Here is a 17,502-nt window from a genome sequence, read left to right as displayed (position 1 = left end):
CAGGTGGCTGGTCCCAAACGAGCCTCCGAACACACACCTTTATTTATTTTTTTGCAAGACCACAACCAAAACAACCAAGGCAGCCTTTGGGAAAGTTTGTGTGATTGGCGTTTCATTAAAGACTCTCGGCTTCTCTCTCATCGCGGTAGCTTTATACATACATCCTCCGAGGATGAACAGTGCATTACACAAAAGTACAAGGGGGGGGAAAAAAATACTGGTTTTACACTATACATTTTCTAAAATATATACAGAGTAAAATAAGTTATGTTTCCATAATGAGTCGTAGCCGGTCTATATGCATTTTCCGTGTGTGAGCGTATACCAGAATATCCAATATATAAATCACACAAAGAGTCTCTAAAGGCAGCTACTTATTTGGTTAAAGAGTGAGTTTTGTTTTTTGCGCGGAGACCCGTTGACGCTCCTCAAAAAGCAGATCAATAAACAGATATATATATTTCTCTTTTTACACTCCCTGAAAGGCGAACGTCTCCCACAGGGCTACAATGTTAAATATCCTAACATTTTACAACCTAGGATGTTAGCTCTAATAAAAAATACATTTCTCCCAAAAAATAGTCTTGCAGTGCTTTTTTTTTTTTTTTTTCTCCCCTCTTTTCAAGCATGCTTTTTGAAAACGTTTTAAACAAGATGTGTTTTTTTGCTTGAATCCTGACGGCGTGTGTCCTCACACGTTTACGGCCGTTTTACATGCTTCTATACCATCATACGGCCCCGGACCCCCCACAGGTCGGTGTGATGGACCCATCAGGTCTGATCCAGCAAAAGAAAAAGAAAAAGAAAACTAAATAAAAGTTATAATCCCACCGCGTCCTCTTATCTTTCCCAGTCAAACCACCACACGACTTATTGCAACTGAATTTTGCACGTTGGCTTAATCCGGGAACAGATGTTAGCTTGAAGCATTCATACGTAATAATATATATTAAGAGTCACAGTTATTCCCACTCATCCGTTAGCCCTTTAAAGATGGAGTCTCTCGTCCTCCTCTGGAGCCCCTCGCTGTCTGCCCTCTGTCTACAGCTGAGGTGAGGTCTGTGTAGAGCGAGGGGGGGAGAGGGGAGGTAATATTAGTCCAGTCTAGTCCAGAACCACCAGCTCTCACAGTCCAGTGCTGACCATGGTGGTGGTGGTGGTGGAGAGGGGCTGGCAGGCCTGAGCCCGACTCAGAGCCTCTCTGATCTGCAGGTTGAGCTCGGTGAGGCGGGCGCTGGCCTGGGAGTGGTCCCGGCTCGGCCCGACCACCGCCAGGCAGCCCGTCTGACCCAGCGTCTGGTGGCGGAAGTAGATGTGCAGGAGCGTCTGGACCGCGTCGTCCGTCTCGTTGCCGAAGATGTCGTTGGGCCACAGAGACCTGCAGATGGAGGAGGAGGAGGAGGAGGAGGAGGTGGTGTTATTGAGCTTTGTTTGTAGGCTCCACAAGAGGTCACAACTCTTGGTCGCACACCTCTACAGTTTTGTAACTTGGTGCTAGCGATCACGTGACTGTCACAAATAGTTCACTGATAAAAACACTATTAAATGTCTACAGATTTTACAAAGAAGGACAGTTTGTTTGTAGATGCTTTGGAAACAGGAAGACCAAAAAAATCTACATTAGAGTAAATAATTTTGCTTTTGTCCCTTTTGTTGTTGTCTAATAATACAATAAATAAATATAAATAAAATAATAAAAAATAAAAAACATCAAAATACAATAAATAAAATTGAAGAATAGAAGAAAAAAAAAGAAAAAAGAAAAAAAGAAATAATAATAATATAACAAAATATTATTTTATAGATATAAGTATTATTTTTAACTTATAGAAACGACCTGAGTGGTCAGCTAGTTATATTTCTTTCGAACATGCATTAAAGTTTTTTGGGTGAAACGCGGACTTCAAACATCTTCAGTTCATTACATCTTTTACATTTCAAGAAGAGGAAAAGTTGGTAGCGTTTGTACCAGTTTATCAATAAACTGCATCACAGTAGATAAGTAGGTTTATGTCTTTAGTTAGCCAACAGGTTTAGTCACACTAGTATGTGATTTACAGCAGCATGTTTTCAGCAAAGCACTGTGTCTGAGTAATACATTTTACTGTTGAAAATAATTTATATTTTAATGATCAATCAGTCTAACATTTAATTGTTTAAGATATTAAAACCCAAATGCATTTATATTGGAAAGATATGCAGGAGATTGTAATGAAATTGCAATGAGAGTGAGAGAAAAGCTGTAAACTGCAACAAGTTTAATTGTTTTTTTTGTGGTTGGTTGACTTTTATCAATTTGTGGAATAGTTGCGTTAGTTGTTGATTTGAGTTCTAAACGTTGATCTCACCTGAAGACTTTGACCTGTGTGAGAGCAGAGCAGAAGTCTCTGGCTCTCAGAGTCTCGATCAGAGACTGGATGGCCGTCTCCGTGTTGGTCTGAGGAGACTCTGACATGCAGACGTCCTCCTGACCGTCGTTTCCCGTCTCCGCCTCCTTCAGACAGCTCTCCAGGACGGTCAGCTCCTCAGACATGTTGGTCACCTTAGAAAACAGAAGACACAGAGACATTAATCTCATTGTGCTGCATATCATAGCGCAAGCATGCAAAATAAACCTCCACTCAGTATTAACTGAACCCGCTGACCCCATCACTCCCCGTTAGAAATGATTTAATGTCATTAGGTACAAATCTAATTGGAGCTCCAGCAAGAAGCAGAAATCGACTGGAACACACATCCAGAAGCGGCCGTCTTAAAGGGAACGCTGTGATGTTTGTATGAGGTTCTTCTCCATAGTCAGTGTTTTACTACAGGAGATGGCGTTTGTATAAACAGACAGGAGAACCAGCTTCTATGTTCTCTACAAAGACACCAGACTCCATTCACAAAAACAGTAATTCTACCTCTCAGAACACAGGAGCTACTGTTCTACTGCTGCCTCCATCGGTTAGTTTAGGTTATTGAATGAGTTTGGTGATTTAAAGGGTTAGTTTGGATTCACAAAAGTCAAACTACTACTGTTTTTGTGAATGGAGTCTGGTAGCTTTGAAGAGAGCATAACATCATGTCTGATCTTTCTTACATGATCATCCTGTATTTTTATATGAAGCTCTATTTTTCACTTCTCTACAATGATAGCAAGCAACACAGCTTTGTCGAGTCACTCATGCGAGGACCTTCACGATTAACCCAATAACAGAAATTCACCACAAACAACTTATTCTGAGTATTTTTTTAATCACGAAGAAATATCCCATCCTTAGCAGCAGTAGAGCAGTAACTCCTGTGTTCTGAGAGGTTAAGTCTCTGTTTGTGTGAATGTAGTCTGGTGTCTTTGTAGAGAGCATAGATAACAGCTTCAGTTCTCCGTCATAAAGGTAAAGAGGTGAAAATATTCTAAATATAGCGTTCACTTAAACTGATATTGATTCTTTTAGGAGTCTAAAATACGTCCACAGCAGAACATTGATCTGCTCCGTGCTGGTTCTCCTGTCTGTTTCTAAACATCACTACTATCCCTTTAAATATTCTGTAGTTAAAAGACAAGCCAGCCCTGCTTGTTTTTAACAATAAAACTTACTGCTTTTTTGTTTATGCATAATATTTGAATGTAAAATCCTTTCATGACAAACTGTGGAAAACGAGGCAGTGAGACAACAATCTGTGGAGGACAGCGCTCTGACAGCATGATGTAATAAAATAAAATGTCTCTGTTCTTGAGTCTCTCATAAAAGGACTTTTAAAGGCAAAGTGATTTCTACGTCTGTCAAAAAACCTAAACAACAGATGTGTTCATGCAGATCCAGTTTATTTTGAAGTCCAGTCTGGTTTTGGTCTCACCTCTGCCTCTCTCTTGATGGTGTCCACCCTGCTGATGAGCTTACAGTACGCCTGGAAGAGCAGCAGCAGCTGAAAGTGCAGCTTGTAGAGCCTGCGACACAACTCCAGCTCCTACAGAGACAGAAACACAACACAGTCACGCACCGGGAATCATAACGGTCGATCTTGACACTTTTAAGGTCACTGTGATGATCGTGTGATTAGACGGATGGGTTTCCTGGGTTAAAGACGTGGGAGGAGATGAAAAGGGTTAACGTGGCCGAGAGCAAAGGGCCGTCAGGTCGGGGCCGTGGAGCGAGAAGGTGAGTCTACTGTGGTAGAATTAGTCATGAGATCTCAATTATGAAACTATCCATCACCACCCTCCTGTGACGGAGGCCACTGTGAGCAGGACGGCTAATAAGAGGAACGACCCAAAGAAGTGATTACTGAGAGGTCAGACCCTAATCCAGGAAAACATGGAGGCAGGAGAAACAAAAAAGGTAATTTGAACAGTTATGGGAATGGAACAATACACATGCAAACTGAAAAGTAACCTAATCCTGACAACAAGGACTACGTTTACATGCACAGAATATTCCAGACGGTATTCCTGCCTGTTCACGTGGCTAGATTAAGATAAATATTCCACTAATATTTGCATATTATGATTCATGTAAAACGCCCCGTGACGTACGCCCTACGGCCACGCCCTTTAAGTCACTTTCGAGGTTACTGCAAGGAACTTGATTCTGGCGGTCCCTGTGGACAAAAGTGGTAGTGTTTCCGTTCACCAGACTCCCTTTAAGTCACTTTAGAGACAGTCTGCCCTGCTCAGTCCTGGTTCTGGTTCTGGTTCTCCCATGCCTCCCTTCCCCTCCATTAGGTCAAGCAATACAGCCGGGGTCTCCAGCAGCGTACAGTAACAGTAACTTCAGTTACAAAAAATACAATAAACATCTTTCATAATGTTTAAAAGTAGGCGTGTTTCTTCTTCTTCTTTTCTTGTAGGCATGCATCTCTACTCCAGCTTTGCAAACTATGTGTGTTGCAACCTGCAGTTAAAACCTCGATTGAGATGCATATTCTGATGTCCTAAGAATGCTCCTAAAAGCCAGAATAATATCGACAAATCTCACGTGTCTTAATCATTCAAATGACCCGTATCATATTAAGGATTAATAATGGAATATTAAGGTTCATGTAAACGTAGTCACTATGATCTCTCTACCATCGATAACGCAAGAACCCGCTCTGGAATCATCAGTAACTCTACTCTATTCAAAACATCTTCCTTCTATCTGCAGACAGAATCAGTGTGCAGAACAAAGCGGGTTTGATCATTGATTATCCAGCAACAGAAGAAGAAAAAGCACATGTTGGCATTCAGGATAACGAGAAAAACTATGACTGGGTGGATTGGGAGAGTTGGGTTACGTGACCAATCAAGGCAAAGACAGAGATACAGAGGGGGGTCGGGGGTCGTGGTTGCCAACAGTGCAGGTATGTACAGAGAGAGATGAGATGGTCAGTGATTTTGTCCGGATGTCATGATTATTATTATTAAGAGTCTATAATATGAGAACCACTTACTGCTAGATTTTCCATTTGCTAAGCAAGAAGGAGAGCAGGTCACACACACACAAACACACACACACACACACACACACACACACACACACACACAAAACAACAACAACAACAACAACAAACAAACAAAACAGAAGGAGAGAAAGATCAAGAATTAGTGAGCTTAAACATGGCAGCTGAGACACAGTGACCTGACGGGCAGAGCGGAGGTTTTATCGTCTTCACCTCGTACAGGTGAGGGAGTCTTGAGGTGAGCTCACTTCAGCAGTGACAGAGAAAACCTTTATTCTGAAGGGCTGAATAACAGCATGTGTGATGGAGGAGAGAGAAGATATGGGGGAGGCTACAGGAAAGAGGGAGGAGTAGAATATATCTGGATGTGTTGCTCTTGTGACTGAAAACATCAGTTTTAACCTAAAGGCCTTTACACACCGGATAATTTGTGAGTCAGTATATTTTTATAACGTTCATTTTTGTCATGAATATTTTCCACAGAACGCTCTCATTATATGGTTAAAAAAAGTGTCATATTTTTCTGGGAAAGAGTAGATTTTTTCTGAGCTTCCATACTGAAAATAAAGGAATCAACCAATCACGTTGTGTGGAATCATAGACCGAATTTAAGAAGTGGACGTGGTCATTGTGACGTCATTCATTGGTTTGTGGACTGAAGTTATGAAGCCTTGAGTTCAGCGTTTTGGCCTCTGCCATCTTGTTTTTATGCAACCAGTAAACAGGAAGTGACCATATTTGGAGGCAGAGTGACGTAGATACCCTGTATACGTCTCTTGTAGAGACCTGTCAATCAGTGTGTAGCCCCGCCCTAAAGCATCCCCTGCTTTATGGTCTGTTTGACTCTAAATGGAGCATCATTTACTAAATGAACATCATGCTGTATTGAAGAAGACTTGAAACTAGAGATTGAGACCATAAACTCATGTTTACAATGTTTACTGAGGGAATAAATCAAGAGAGAAGTAGAGTCATTTTCTCATAGACTTCTATACAACCAGAGGAGTCGCCCCCGTCAGAACCGGAGGTTCCTCTATGGAACAGACATATTCAAAACGTACACAATAGTGTACATCTATGGTTTGAATGCAAAATATTATCAAGCGAGTATTTCACATCAGCATGTTTTTAATTAGTCCCCCTCTCGGTGTGTAAAGGCCTCAGGACAGCATTGCTTTGGGTGCCGAGCAAACAGAAGCTTTGAGCACAGAAGTCCACACATTCTATGTAAGAAGCTCAAGCTTTAAGCCAAAATGTCAACAACTGCATGTTTTGGAGTGAAACCATGTAAAGTCTCCGTGCAACTGAGGACTATTGAGATAGAAAAAGAAAACTTGCATGTCTTTCATCATAATTCTCATCTCTCTTCATTCTCTTTGACTTAATCATTGAAAAAAAACTGATATTTAAGTTCTGCTGCTTTAAGTAACCTGCTCAAATACAACAAATTGCTTGTTGCAATAATACAAAATTCTTTAATTGAACAAATAGATACAGCTTTTATTTTAAAGTTCAGTTTTATACTGATACTCTCTAACTCAAAAAACGTGTAATGTAGTAAGAAAATTATGTCTTGTTTTTTTATTTATTGTTAATACTTTTTCATTATCTAAAAAGGCAGAAAAAAAAGTGATGCAAAGTACACAAACTTTTCCCTGCAGTCACGTGCAGACAGCGTGTTAGTGGTGTTGAACAGAAAAGGACCACGTCAGCATCTAACCGGACTCAAGTGACATGCAGGTAAGTTTACATGCTGTTCAACGTGCAGCATCTCAGCAGCTAACTTCGCTACCTTTCCTGCAAACTAACGTTAGCGGTGCACTCTTGTGTTTTGGTCGCTCATTCAACAAGCAGGACAAGATGTGGTGTTCGTGTTTGAGAGTTGGATATGAAGAAGACTTGAAGGGGAGGGCTAATAATGTCTCTTATGTTGACGGCACTGCTTTATGCAAAATGTAGTTTAGAATGAAGCCATTTGATTGGCTGTATGGAAACAAGTTAAACCATCTACGTAGACATATAAGTGATAGCCTTCAGATTACAGTAGATGTGATTTACGTAGCAGAATTTTCATTTAGGACAAACCTTATAAGTCATATTGCAGAAACCTCACTGGACAAAAAATCCTTATTCTTTTAACGATTTATATTTTATCAACACAAACTACAAATAATATTCCCAGCCATAGACAAAGGAAGTCCTCCTACCTGTGCGTGAGTATTGGGTCGTTGGCTGCTGTCTTTGTCCCCAAATGTTTTCCTGCAGTTCTCCAGCCACTACAGGGTAGGGAGGACAGGAACGGGTAAAAGACAAGACAAGAGAAACAAACATTAGGAAAGGGAGAGGATGATTGCTAAAACAGAGGCAACAGAAGAGCTTTTTTTTCCTCCTTCTGCATCTACATTTGTGTACGTATGTAATAAAGGTTGCTCAGGAAGGGAGATCTAATCAGAGTGTTGTACTTAGCGAATTAAAGGAGGCCTGCTCCAGAGCGAGGGATGGTATCTGGCTCTCCAGAGACTGTCGCCGTCTCATTCAATTAGCGCCCCTGAATCCCAGAACCCTCTGCAATCTCATCTCTCCTCTCTTAGTTCCCCTTCCCCCCTCCTCCTCTTCTTCGTTCCTCCTCCCACCCCTCACAGCTACTCCGGGCCTCGGCCTTCTATAAGTGATTTAGGAGCGCCGAGGGTTATTTTTATCCCTTCAGCGGGGGGGATGTCACTAGTGATGCAGACACTAACGGCTGCTGAATCTGCTCATAGCCAGCACAATGTCTGCCCTGCTGATGAGACGGGCCGGGGCTTATCTCGAACAGCATCAGCGATTTGTCTCCATGTCCTCTTTGGCATTTCCATGGTTGCGATGTGCAGAGGGATAAAAGGACAATGTACATATGCTTCCTGCGTCAATCTCTGTTGTGATGAGAGGACATTGTGAGACACACATATCCTGACACAGCAACTTAAACAGGCCCTATTATGCTATTTTCCGGGTGCATATTTTTATCTCAAGTTACAGTTACATGTTTACATGTGTTAATGCCCATAATCCTCCTTGTTTTTCCTCATCATTCTGTCCTGCAGCACCTCTTCTCACCCTCTCTCTGAAACGCTCTGTTGTAGCTCCTTCCTCCAAAAAGCAAAGTCTGCTCTGATTGGTCAGCTAGCCCGCTCTGTTGTGATTGGTCAACGTTTCACATTTAAAAAAACTCTTCCTCTGGAGCTTCATCTCAGTCTCTCTCTTTTGTCGTTTGAGGGCCAAACTAGCCGGAAGGAGTTTTACGTGACTTCTGTAACTTTATGACCTCATAAAGTTACATTGTGACCTCATAAAGTTACATTGTGACCTCATAACATTAGGGGGGGTAACTCCTTTTAGAGGTGGACTTCAGGTTTTAGACTCTACGGACCTTTTACATGTACAAAAATATATATAACACACTAAAGAAGAGGGAAAAAGTGGAAAAGCATAATAGGGCCACTTTAAACTGCAGCTGAGCCTTAAGAAGTCACAGAGGGATGTGAGGCAACGAGTCCCGAGGGACGAAGGTTTTCAAAGAGAACGGTAAAAGTAAATTCGGCGACTTACGAGCTCTGCTGCTTCCCTCTTGGCGTTGTAGGTGTCCAGGTGTTCCTGCAACTCCAGCACACTAAACTTCAGAGTCTCCAACAGTCCACAAGAGACCAGCTACAAACAGCAAGACAGGACACCACAAACATTAACCCACAACAATGACCCGGTACATACACAGTACATGACAGAAAGAAAGGTCTACGGCGGGACACACGTACACATTTAGGAATATGCATAACATGCAATAAAAAATAAAATGATACTGCAAACACATTATTGTATTTTAGCTCGGTTTTATCAAAGTAAGTGCAGATCAGTAGACCCAGCAGCAGTTTATTATTATTATTGTATGACCATAATTATATTGTTTTTATTATTATTCGGATATTACTGCAGAAGCATATATTTATTTATTACCACTGCAATTCCACTACATCTTTTGTCTTTCCGCCACACATCTCATAGTTTACTCTTGACTTCTACCTTTGCCTCTTATACAAACATGCACACACACACACACACACACACACACACACACATTACATTACACATTTACAGACTTTTACACACACAATCAGTATATATTACATATCATTCACCCACACACACTGATGACAGGCTACCACAAGGTGCCACCACACTAACTAACATTCATGCAACACAGTCCACACCGATGGCACAGCACTTGGGGTTAAGTGTCTTGCCCAAGAACACATCGACTGCCACACACACACACCCTTCGTAACCTAATATAATTGTAATCTATACTCCTGGACGCTTATCATTTCATATCCTACGTTATTGTATCTGCTTTATGTTATTGTCTGTATGTGTTTACGTCTGCCTTCCATGTTTATGTCACTGTATGTATTTTTTATGCCACTTTGCTTCACCATGAAAAATTAAAAATGAAGTGCAGACATCCATGCAGAACATCCTCACCGTCTCTGCATCCAGCAGCACTGTGGGGCACTGAGAGTGAGACGTCATGACCTCCAGGGAGCTGAGGAACTGGTTACCCATTCTCTGGAGCCGTTCCCCGAGAAAGCGAACAGATGAGTGCGTAATGGAGCCAAACTTCCTCTGAATGTTCTGCATGAAACAAGGATGTGGAATAAAAAAAAAAGATATTTATTGCTCATATGCTCACTTGTAAACAAGATTTGTAGGCGACGTGGATTAAGTGCAGCCCTGCAGCTTATTAAGAGCGGCGTTCACCTGAAAGAGTCTGGAGAACACGTGGAACGTGTACACAGCAGAGGAACCGTCCGTATCTGACAACATCTGGTTGACATGGCAACGCCAGGCGTCCTCCTCGTTGTCATAGGCGACGGGCTGGAACGCTGCCAGGATGGCGGAGAGGAAGGGCGAAGGGGGCGGAGAGGCCTGGATCTCCGGGAAGCAGTCTGCGTCACCCTCATCCTGACTGAAAACACACACAAACAGTCAGTGGGCCAATGAGCAACGATCCGACGGGTTCCAAACTCCCCTCAGTCTTTTTTACTGAAGGACAAATGTACACACACACACACACACACACACACACACACACACAAACACACACACATCCTCGCTCTGCTGCAAGTAAACAACCTCACCATCGCTGCCTCTCTGCAGATTCTGCTGCAGTATATCGAGAGCTCTAATCTACTGCAGTGCTCCAGCACAATAACAACATATGAGCTATGAGCATTTTAGCATCATGCAAACATCTCTGTCTCCCACACACTCACACACACACACACACTCACACACACAGATACTCACAGGCCTGTCGGACCAAACAGCCTGAAGAAGCAGACAGAATATATGTATCTGAAGCCGGCGCTGCCGAGCGCTGTAGCGGACACTGTCTCTGTCCTCATCCTCACCCCAACTATCGCTTCTCTTTTCTCCCTCCCTCACACTCTATCCCCCTCGTCTGCAGCTCCACTGTGCTGCAACTGCTAACGGCACTAGCGCACTGCACACCCATCCCACACAGGACTGCAGGGAGCTCGACACCAGCTCGGCATCGGCTCATACACACACACTTTCCAAAAAATACAGAGCCGGCTGCCAACCTCACAGTAGGTAGAACGGTGGTGAGTTGTTTTTGTCTCTCTCTCTCCCACACTCACATAAATCCTCTCACATAGAAACAAATAACACTGAACTGGTTAGAGCCACGCTGTTTCCACACAATCACCCAGAGTGCACCCCACTAATACGCTTGACTATCAATCACGCATGGCTTAGCTAAGTGGAGGACCTTGAGTACAGTGACGTATGTTAGTAAGATGCTAAGAGAGCGGCTCTGTGTGTGTGTGTGTGTGTGTGTGTGTGTGTGTGTGTGTTTGGTGTAGTTTCAAAATTTACAGCTGTCCTCCAGCCTGAGTTGGCCCACCTTGAGGAGGGAATGATTAAATGTGGACAGCCAACCCCGGTCCACCTCGGTAGTCCCGGCCCACATGGGAGCCGAGCCAGAGAAGAAAATTACCCATAAGGCCATCTGAAAAGTCTCACAGAGGCTCGTCTAGTCAAGATACTGTAAAACCACGAAGCAGCCATAACCAAACTATTGTTTTACTGACTGATACGACCTTTTATCAGAATAAAAACATTGAAAATGATAATGCAAAAGCTTGTCTTCTCAAGTGAGTGCTGTAATGCATCGTAGGACTGTTGACATTGCTTTCTTAAACTTTTCTGCAACCTAAATGTGAAAAAACAACAAGACCTGTGATACATATTCTGTTGAGTTGTGCACTCACATCACCCAGAATGTTTCCAACAAATTTCAAACCTGAGAAATCCATCATTTTAATCAATGTCACAATGTCAATGATGTCATATCCTCTTTGTGCCGCGTCAGCGTTTTCTGGCAGAAGCTCATAAATTGATTTTTTTTTAATCCAGTTTTACGAACTTCTTTTTTAGATCGTGGTGAATATATTTTAACCGGATGAAGTATTTAAGTCTTCGGATGTCTGGATCTTAAGTTATCAAAGAAACAAACTGAGTTATATTTAGCAGCAGCTCGTCTCTCAGCTCCTGCGTCCTCTGAACAGCGTCGGAGAAAAACAGATTTTTAACCTGAAGCTGCTTCATTAAATGTTTTTACTGGGTTTTTTTTTTAAAGAAAGGAAGGGACCTCTGTGGAAAAAACCTACTGAACTATGAACAACTATGTGACATTACAGTACGACCAGTCAATCCATCACTCACTTGCTGAACTGAATCAACAAAGCTCAATGTATGTCATCTTGGTACTAGATGCCTCACTCATGTCTAAATATGTGGCTTTTGCTGTGGGATGTAGCACCAATGCTTGTTTTTCTCTGATGCTTCCCTGATATTATATTTAATAAAAATGTAACAAAAAAAACATTTTCTGTACAACAGTTTCTTGTACCTCTAGTAAATCATGAGATTTTGGTCACGTCTCTTCTTATTTGAACTGTTATACAAAGTAAATATTTTAAAATGGAAAATAATGGTGATTCATTTATCTTGCTTTGTTTTTGTCTTCTGGCTGAAAGTATTTGCATGTAAAAACTCTTCAATTTATCACGGACAGTACAATACAAGAATAATCAGTGTCATATGGACGATGCAGCGAAAACCCACAGACCAGTATTCATTTGACATTTAGGTTGCAGGTATAAGATGGTTTATACAGATCCATCATAATGTGACTTGCATCTCTTCAGATTCTCTGTAAAACCATGTGGTGTGGCCTTGATCCAGAACAGTCCACTCACCTGGACATGCTAGAGAATTCGGCCTCCTCCTCCTCACAGCGCTCATCCAGCTCCTTCAGGGCCTGCGTCACGTCATCCTCCCACCCAGAGCCACAGGTGCTGTCGGGGTCTGGGTCTGGATCGGGGTCTGGCTTAGTCTCTGGTGGCAAGGCTAGAGGCACCTGTAGGGGGAGGACCGTTTGGGACTCGTCCTCACAGAGGGACCCCGGTGGAGTGTCTATGGCCGGCGGAGGAGGGGGGGCAGGATCCAGGTCTTCCTGAGGGTCCTGGGTCTCCTGGGGTTCCTGAGCGTACTGAGGGTCGTGTGAGTCTGGGAGGTCACACAGCTCTGACGGGTCAGAGGGCAGAGGGGGGGCGCTGCTAAACCCCGTGTCCTCGCTCACGCTGCTGCTCAGCTCGTCCGCCGCCGTCACGCTTGCAGCGTCCTGCGAAACAAGTCAGAAGGGGGCGCTCAGGAGCAGTTTGGCAGATGATGCCACATAAAAAACAACAACACTGTACATTAAATATTATGGCTTTCAACAGTGAGATGGTCTGGTTTTCATGTATGGAGGACTAAAGCTGCAATGTAATAAATTAATCTTTCATTAAATAAATTAAATATTAAGGAATTTTTTTTTTAAAATAAAAGCCTCAATTATCAAATAATTGTAAAGTAAATTTGAAAATAAATAAATATGCACAGAAATAGAAACAAAAAATACATGGTTTATTTACTTAACAAAATAATAATTTTCATATTTAAATATTTTCAATTTCTTTCTTATTCTTATTTATTCAAATGAATAAATCATTTTACTTAATCACATTATTAGGCTGTTCTCATTTTAGTTTATGTAACTCCTATTATCTATTTCTGTTACTTTCTATACTTATCTGTGATTACTTCTGTCCTTTCACTGACTTCTCTTAATCTTCATATTATGAATTTATTTATCCATTTCTGAGTATATTTATTTATTTTAAAATTAACCTGCACATTTATTTCATAGTCGAGGTTTTTCTTTCTTATCTTTATGTATCTATTGAGTCGTTTATTCATCCTAATGGAAGCTTTAGTCCTTTATGTCCATAACTCTTAATATCAGTTACAGAACTCAGATTAATGGCTGAGCCTCTATGATAGGCTGAATTAAGACTTCTAGATCCTTCACTTAAGAACACATATGAGCCTCAAATGTACAAGACAGCGCTTTTTACGAGGTTCTCTTCCTCTGAGATCGCCTCTTTACGTCACTCTATAAGCCACCGTCCCTCGTGAGAAATTAAAGAAAAAGGAAAATAATCCATAAACTGAAGCCGATATCAATATATCACTGAGATGCCATTAAAAACTTGACCTCGAGGTGAAGCGACAGCGAGTGAGAGTCAACGGGGGAGCAGATAAACGAGGCTGAAGTGTTTACATCTGATTTATGACCTGCACTCCAGAACTACACATAAGTGATGGTCTGTAATTGTGACGTTACAAACAGCAGTAATTAATCAGTGAAGGAACAGTTCAAAAATCCATATTTAGATTTATTACATTAGCTCCCATATGTTAAATAACCAGTTTGACGTAAACATGGAGGACGGATGTGTTGTTAGATTGCACAGAGAACTGTTTCTAATTAAAAGCACTTGTTTTTCCTCCTGTCTTTGTTTTTTTTTTTTTATTATTTAAAAGTCTGATGCATTAGGAGAACGGAGTGTGGCAGACGGCCAGTTCATCACAGAGGCAGCAGCCATATTACAGAAAGCTTTTAGAAGTGGTCCGCGGCCATCCTGGAGGGAATGAGTAAGAGTATTGATGGTTTTATCTCGGGCTCATTACACTAAGAGCTGGGGCCGTGATGGAGGAGACGTCCTTGGGATGACATTGAGACCGTTGGCTAGATTGAGTTCCTAGAAAGTTGCATGCAGTTCTGTGTATAAAGCATCGTCACTGAGGGGAAGAAGACCTAACTACATAAATATGTATGAGCCGAGACTATTCTTATAGCTCTATTAGGGCCGAAACGGTCCATTTATTGGGTGAATTCAGTGTATTCCGAGTCCGGTGAACTTAGAATAAACTGCATGTAGATTGATGCACTTAATGCTGAACCAAAGTTCACTAGGAGACTTTTAGCCGTATGCCGTTAGCAACCTGTGCTAAGGTTAGCACAGCAACAACAAGCCGATAAAGGGTGTGATGAGCACAAATGAACCAGATGATCAAATGTTAATGTTAATAATGAGGAAAAAATGGATTCAAGATGCAGATGTTTTGCTTGATGTGATTGGCTGTGTGACATTGATAAGTTGCACTGAAAAGTTGAGAATATTTAAAATGTTATTTGGTCTAAAAACTGCTACAAAATCGCAACGTACCAAAGAAAAACAAAGTGTTTCTAGCAACTTCTCTCGTTGTGATCGGGGCCTGATCGGGGACCTGGTGCCTTTTGGGAAAGTGTCTGTTCAGTTTCCGTACAGTTTAATACACAAGTGTTTGTGCAAAATGTTCCATCTTTTTATATTGAAAATATCAACGTTATACCAAAGATGCCAGAGGACAAAACGCTACCTCAAGGCCCAGCCAGAGGATTTTGTACGTCTGACAGTTGCTCAACTATCTGTTCAAAATAAATGAAAATAAACGTATTATGCATTTGTTTTTTTTCTCACTGTAGCTACCGTCTGCATACTTTTACTCCTCTAATCTCTATATTCAAAAGATTAAAAAAATTGGGCCATTTGGCTTAAATACTGCAATCCCCCCCCAATGTGTGCAACTGCAAACCAGGGCAACGTGAGATACTCACCATTGTTAGTACAAGTGATAAATGTCAGTAGCAGTAGATAGCAAAGCTTTTCATCACAGGCTATGGCATGTTAATATGGGAGCAAATTGAAAAGGGTTTAATTGGGTTTCAGTTAAAAGGTTAAAATTGCAAACTTGTAATGGACTTATACTCACACATGCTTCTGCCGAAGATAAAGGAGCTGGAGTCCATTTCACAAGTTTTTTAATGGAGGATTTAGTTGGAATGGTCAGTTGCTTGTGTTATTAAAGGTGAGCAGTGACAGCCAACCTGAGGTGAGTTTTGGTTTTCATCTCTCCCCCGAATCACAGTAAGCAAGCAAAGCTCCCACCACATAACTAGTAAACCACATATACCCTTAAACAAAGGAGCAAGAGCTAGCCTTCAGCACCCATCCCTAGAGCAAAGCAACAAAGCAAGCGGCGGTAGGAGGAGTCAGAAGCAGCACGCCATGTCTTGCACCCGAGAGCGGGCAGACACGGTCACAGAACCAGCACTTTAACCCCGTCAAACCTCCCTGGAGGCAGACGAGCCAAGAAGTACAACAAAAAGCAGATAAAGGGTCGAACAGAGAGAAAAATAAAAAGGCGAGCTAGAAAGCACCCGAGCACCACGGTTTATTGCTCCCCCAGATTGATCGCACCTCAGGCAGCTGGCTGCTGGTGCTGTCTGAGTGGGCCATCTCCAAACTGGGGCTATCCAGCCGGGGGAGGGAGGGGAGGGAGGGCAGGACGGTGGCCTCCTCCGTCAGGGCGCTGCTGGACGACTCCTGGGACTGCTGCAGGGAGTCCACGTGGTTGGAGGCCGTGTCGTCGGTGGCAGAGTCGCTGTTCAGCTGGAGAAGAAAAAACATACAAACGCAAAACATTGTGTTATGTGTTCGTCTGGTTTGATGCAAACCTTTATTAAAAGTACGCTAAGGGCTGAGACGTCACTATGGCAACACATAGACTGAACTAAATCTACTTTAGGAGAATTTCTAAAACATGTTTATATGGATTTTTTGACAAAATTAGGGCTGTACCAAATATTCTGAAGCTTCAATCATAACATCGACATTCTAATTCTAAATCAACATTCGAATGCTGCGAATAATTTTTTTCGCACGTTTTTTCTTTCATTGTGTTGAAACCCGGTATTTTTGTATAGTGTCAAATAAAGATAAGGCTACACTAATTATAAGTAGTATTATACTTTTTGCAGAATTATATTCGGATGGTGGCTGCGTTGTTTCTGACCAAACAATTACCAGAGCATTGTTAAGTCAAAAAGTCAGCATATATTTAAAAAAAGATTGATGTAATAATTTCCAAAATACTTGTTTGTTCGTTTTGAAATGTTTTTATCTAACAAAATATTCTACTTCAATCTAAAAGTGTTTAGCTTTTCAAAATCTAAATGTCCAGGGAGGTCAAAGGCAGCTTGCTCTCCCGCTTGTAGCAGACAAAGGGAAGGAAGCAGCAATCTAACAGCACCATAAATAATATATAAAAGACAATGACAAGAAATCTATTTTTCCATTTCTTTAGGGTTATGACATCAGACATTTGAAGCTTCATTCGAAAACCTCAATAGAAGCTTTGAATGTAATAAATCACATTCGGTACAGCCCAATTTAATATAGTAGATGTCTCTAAAGCATTCTGCCACGTGGCCAGATAGATTCTTTACTAAACCTTAATGCAGTGATACTTGTTGCTAACACTCTACATGACCTACTGTGGGGTGCAACATACATGGATGATGTGCTGGGTTTGATGTTGTAATATACAAGGAGCTTCTATTATTAGCTACACTAGAGTTGATGATTAGTTTAGAGTCAATCGTGCACTTTAAACCATAAATTATAAGTCTTTTAATTGCATGTCCAAATTGTTGCTTATTTCTTTGCAGTTGAACAAATAAAATGTTGTGTTTCTGTTTCAAGCTGAGCATGACATTTAGTCATTTTAGTCTTCCATTCAGTTGATTCAGGTAAA

The 17,502-nt window shown here is 41.6% G+C and overlaps 1 protein-coding gene across 12 annotated transcripts in view; it reads right to left on the bottom strand.

The window, feature by feature from the left end:
* The window catches only part of fryl (furry homolog, like), an 82,472-nt gene that overhangs the window by 537 nt on the left and 64,433 nt on the right, over positions 1-17,502 (bottom strand). For 9 of the 12 annotated variants that reach the window (XM_054602217.1, XM_054602216.1, XM_054602215.1 and 6 more), the window contains 10 exons: positions 16,167-16,358; positions 12,738-13,162; positions 10,213-10,420; positions 9,937-10,086; positions 9,010-9,108; positions 7,629-7,697; positions 5,413-5,430; positions 3,841-3,951; positions 2,349-2,542; positions 1-1,378 (listed from right to left, as the gene is read on the bottom strand). The exon at positions 1-1,378 is cut by the window's left edge and continues 537 nt beyond it. In XM_054602217.1, the coding sequence (XP_054458192.1) occupies positions 1,126-1,378; positions 2,349-2,542; positions 3,841-3,951; positions 5,413-5,430; positions 7,629-7,697; positions 9,010-9,108; positions 9,937-10,086; positions 10,213-10,420; positions 12,738-13,162; positions 16,167-16,358 (1,719 nt within the window). In that variant the 3' untranslated portion in view covers positions 1-1,125. The remainder of the gene's footprint in view (positions 1,379-2,348; positions 2,543-3,840; positions 3,952-5,412; positions 5,431-7,628; positions 7,698-9,009; positions 9,109-9,936; positions 10,087-10,212; positions 10,421-12,737; positions 13,163-16,166; positions 16,359-17,502) is intronic. The other 3 variants (XM_054602209.1, XM_054602214.1, XM_054602219.1) reach the window with 1 other exon arrangement.

This window comes from Anoplopoma fimbria, chromosome 8, assembly GCF_027596085.1.
Source record: "Anoplopoma fimbria isolate UVic2021 breed Golden Eagle Sablefish chromosome 8, Afim_UVic_2022, whole genome shotgun sequence".
In the NCBI taxonomy this organism is placed as follows: domain Eukaryota; kingdom Metazoa; phylum Chordata; class Actinopteri; order Perciformes; family Anoplopomatidae; genus Anoplopoma; species Anoplopoma fimbria.
Note: the sequence above shows the minus strand (reverse complement) of the source record. Positions and strands in the feature narration are given on the sequence as shown.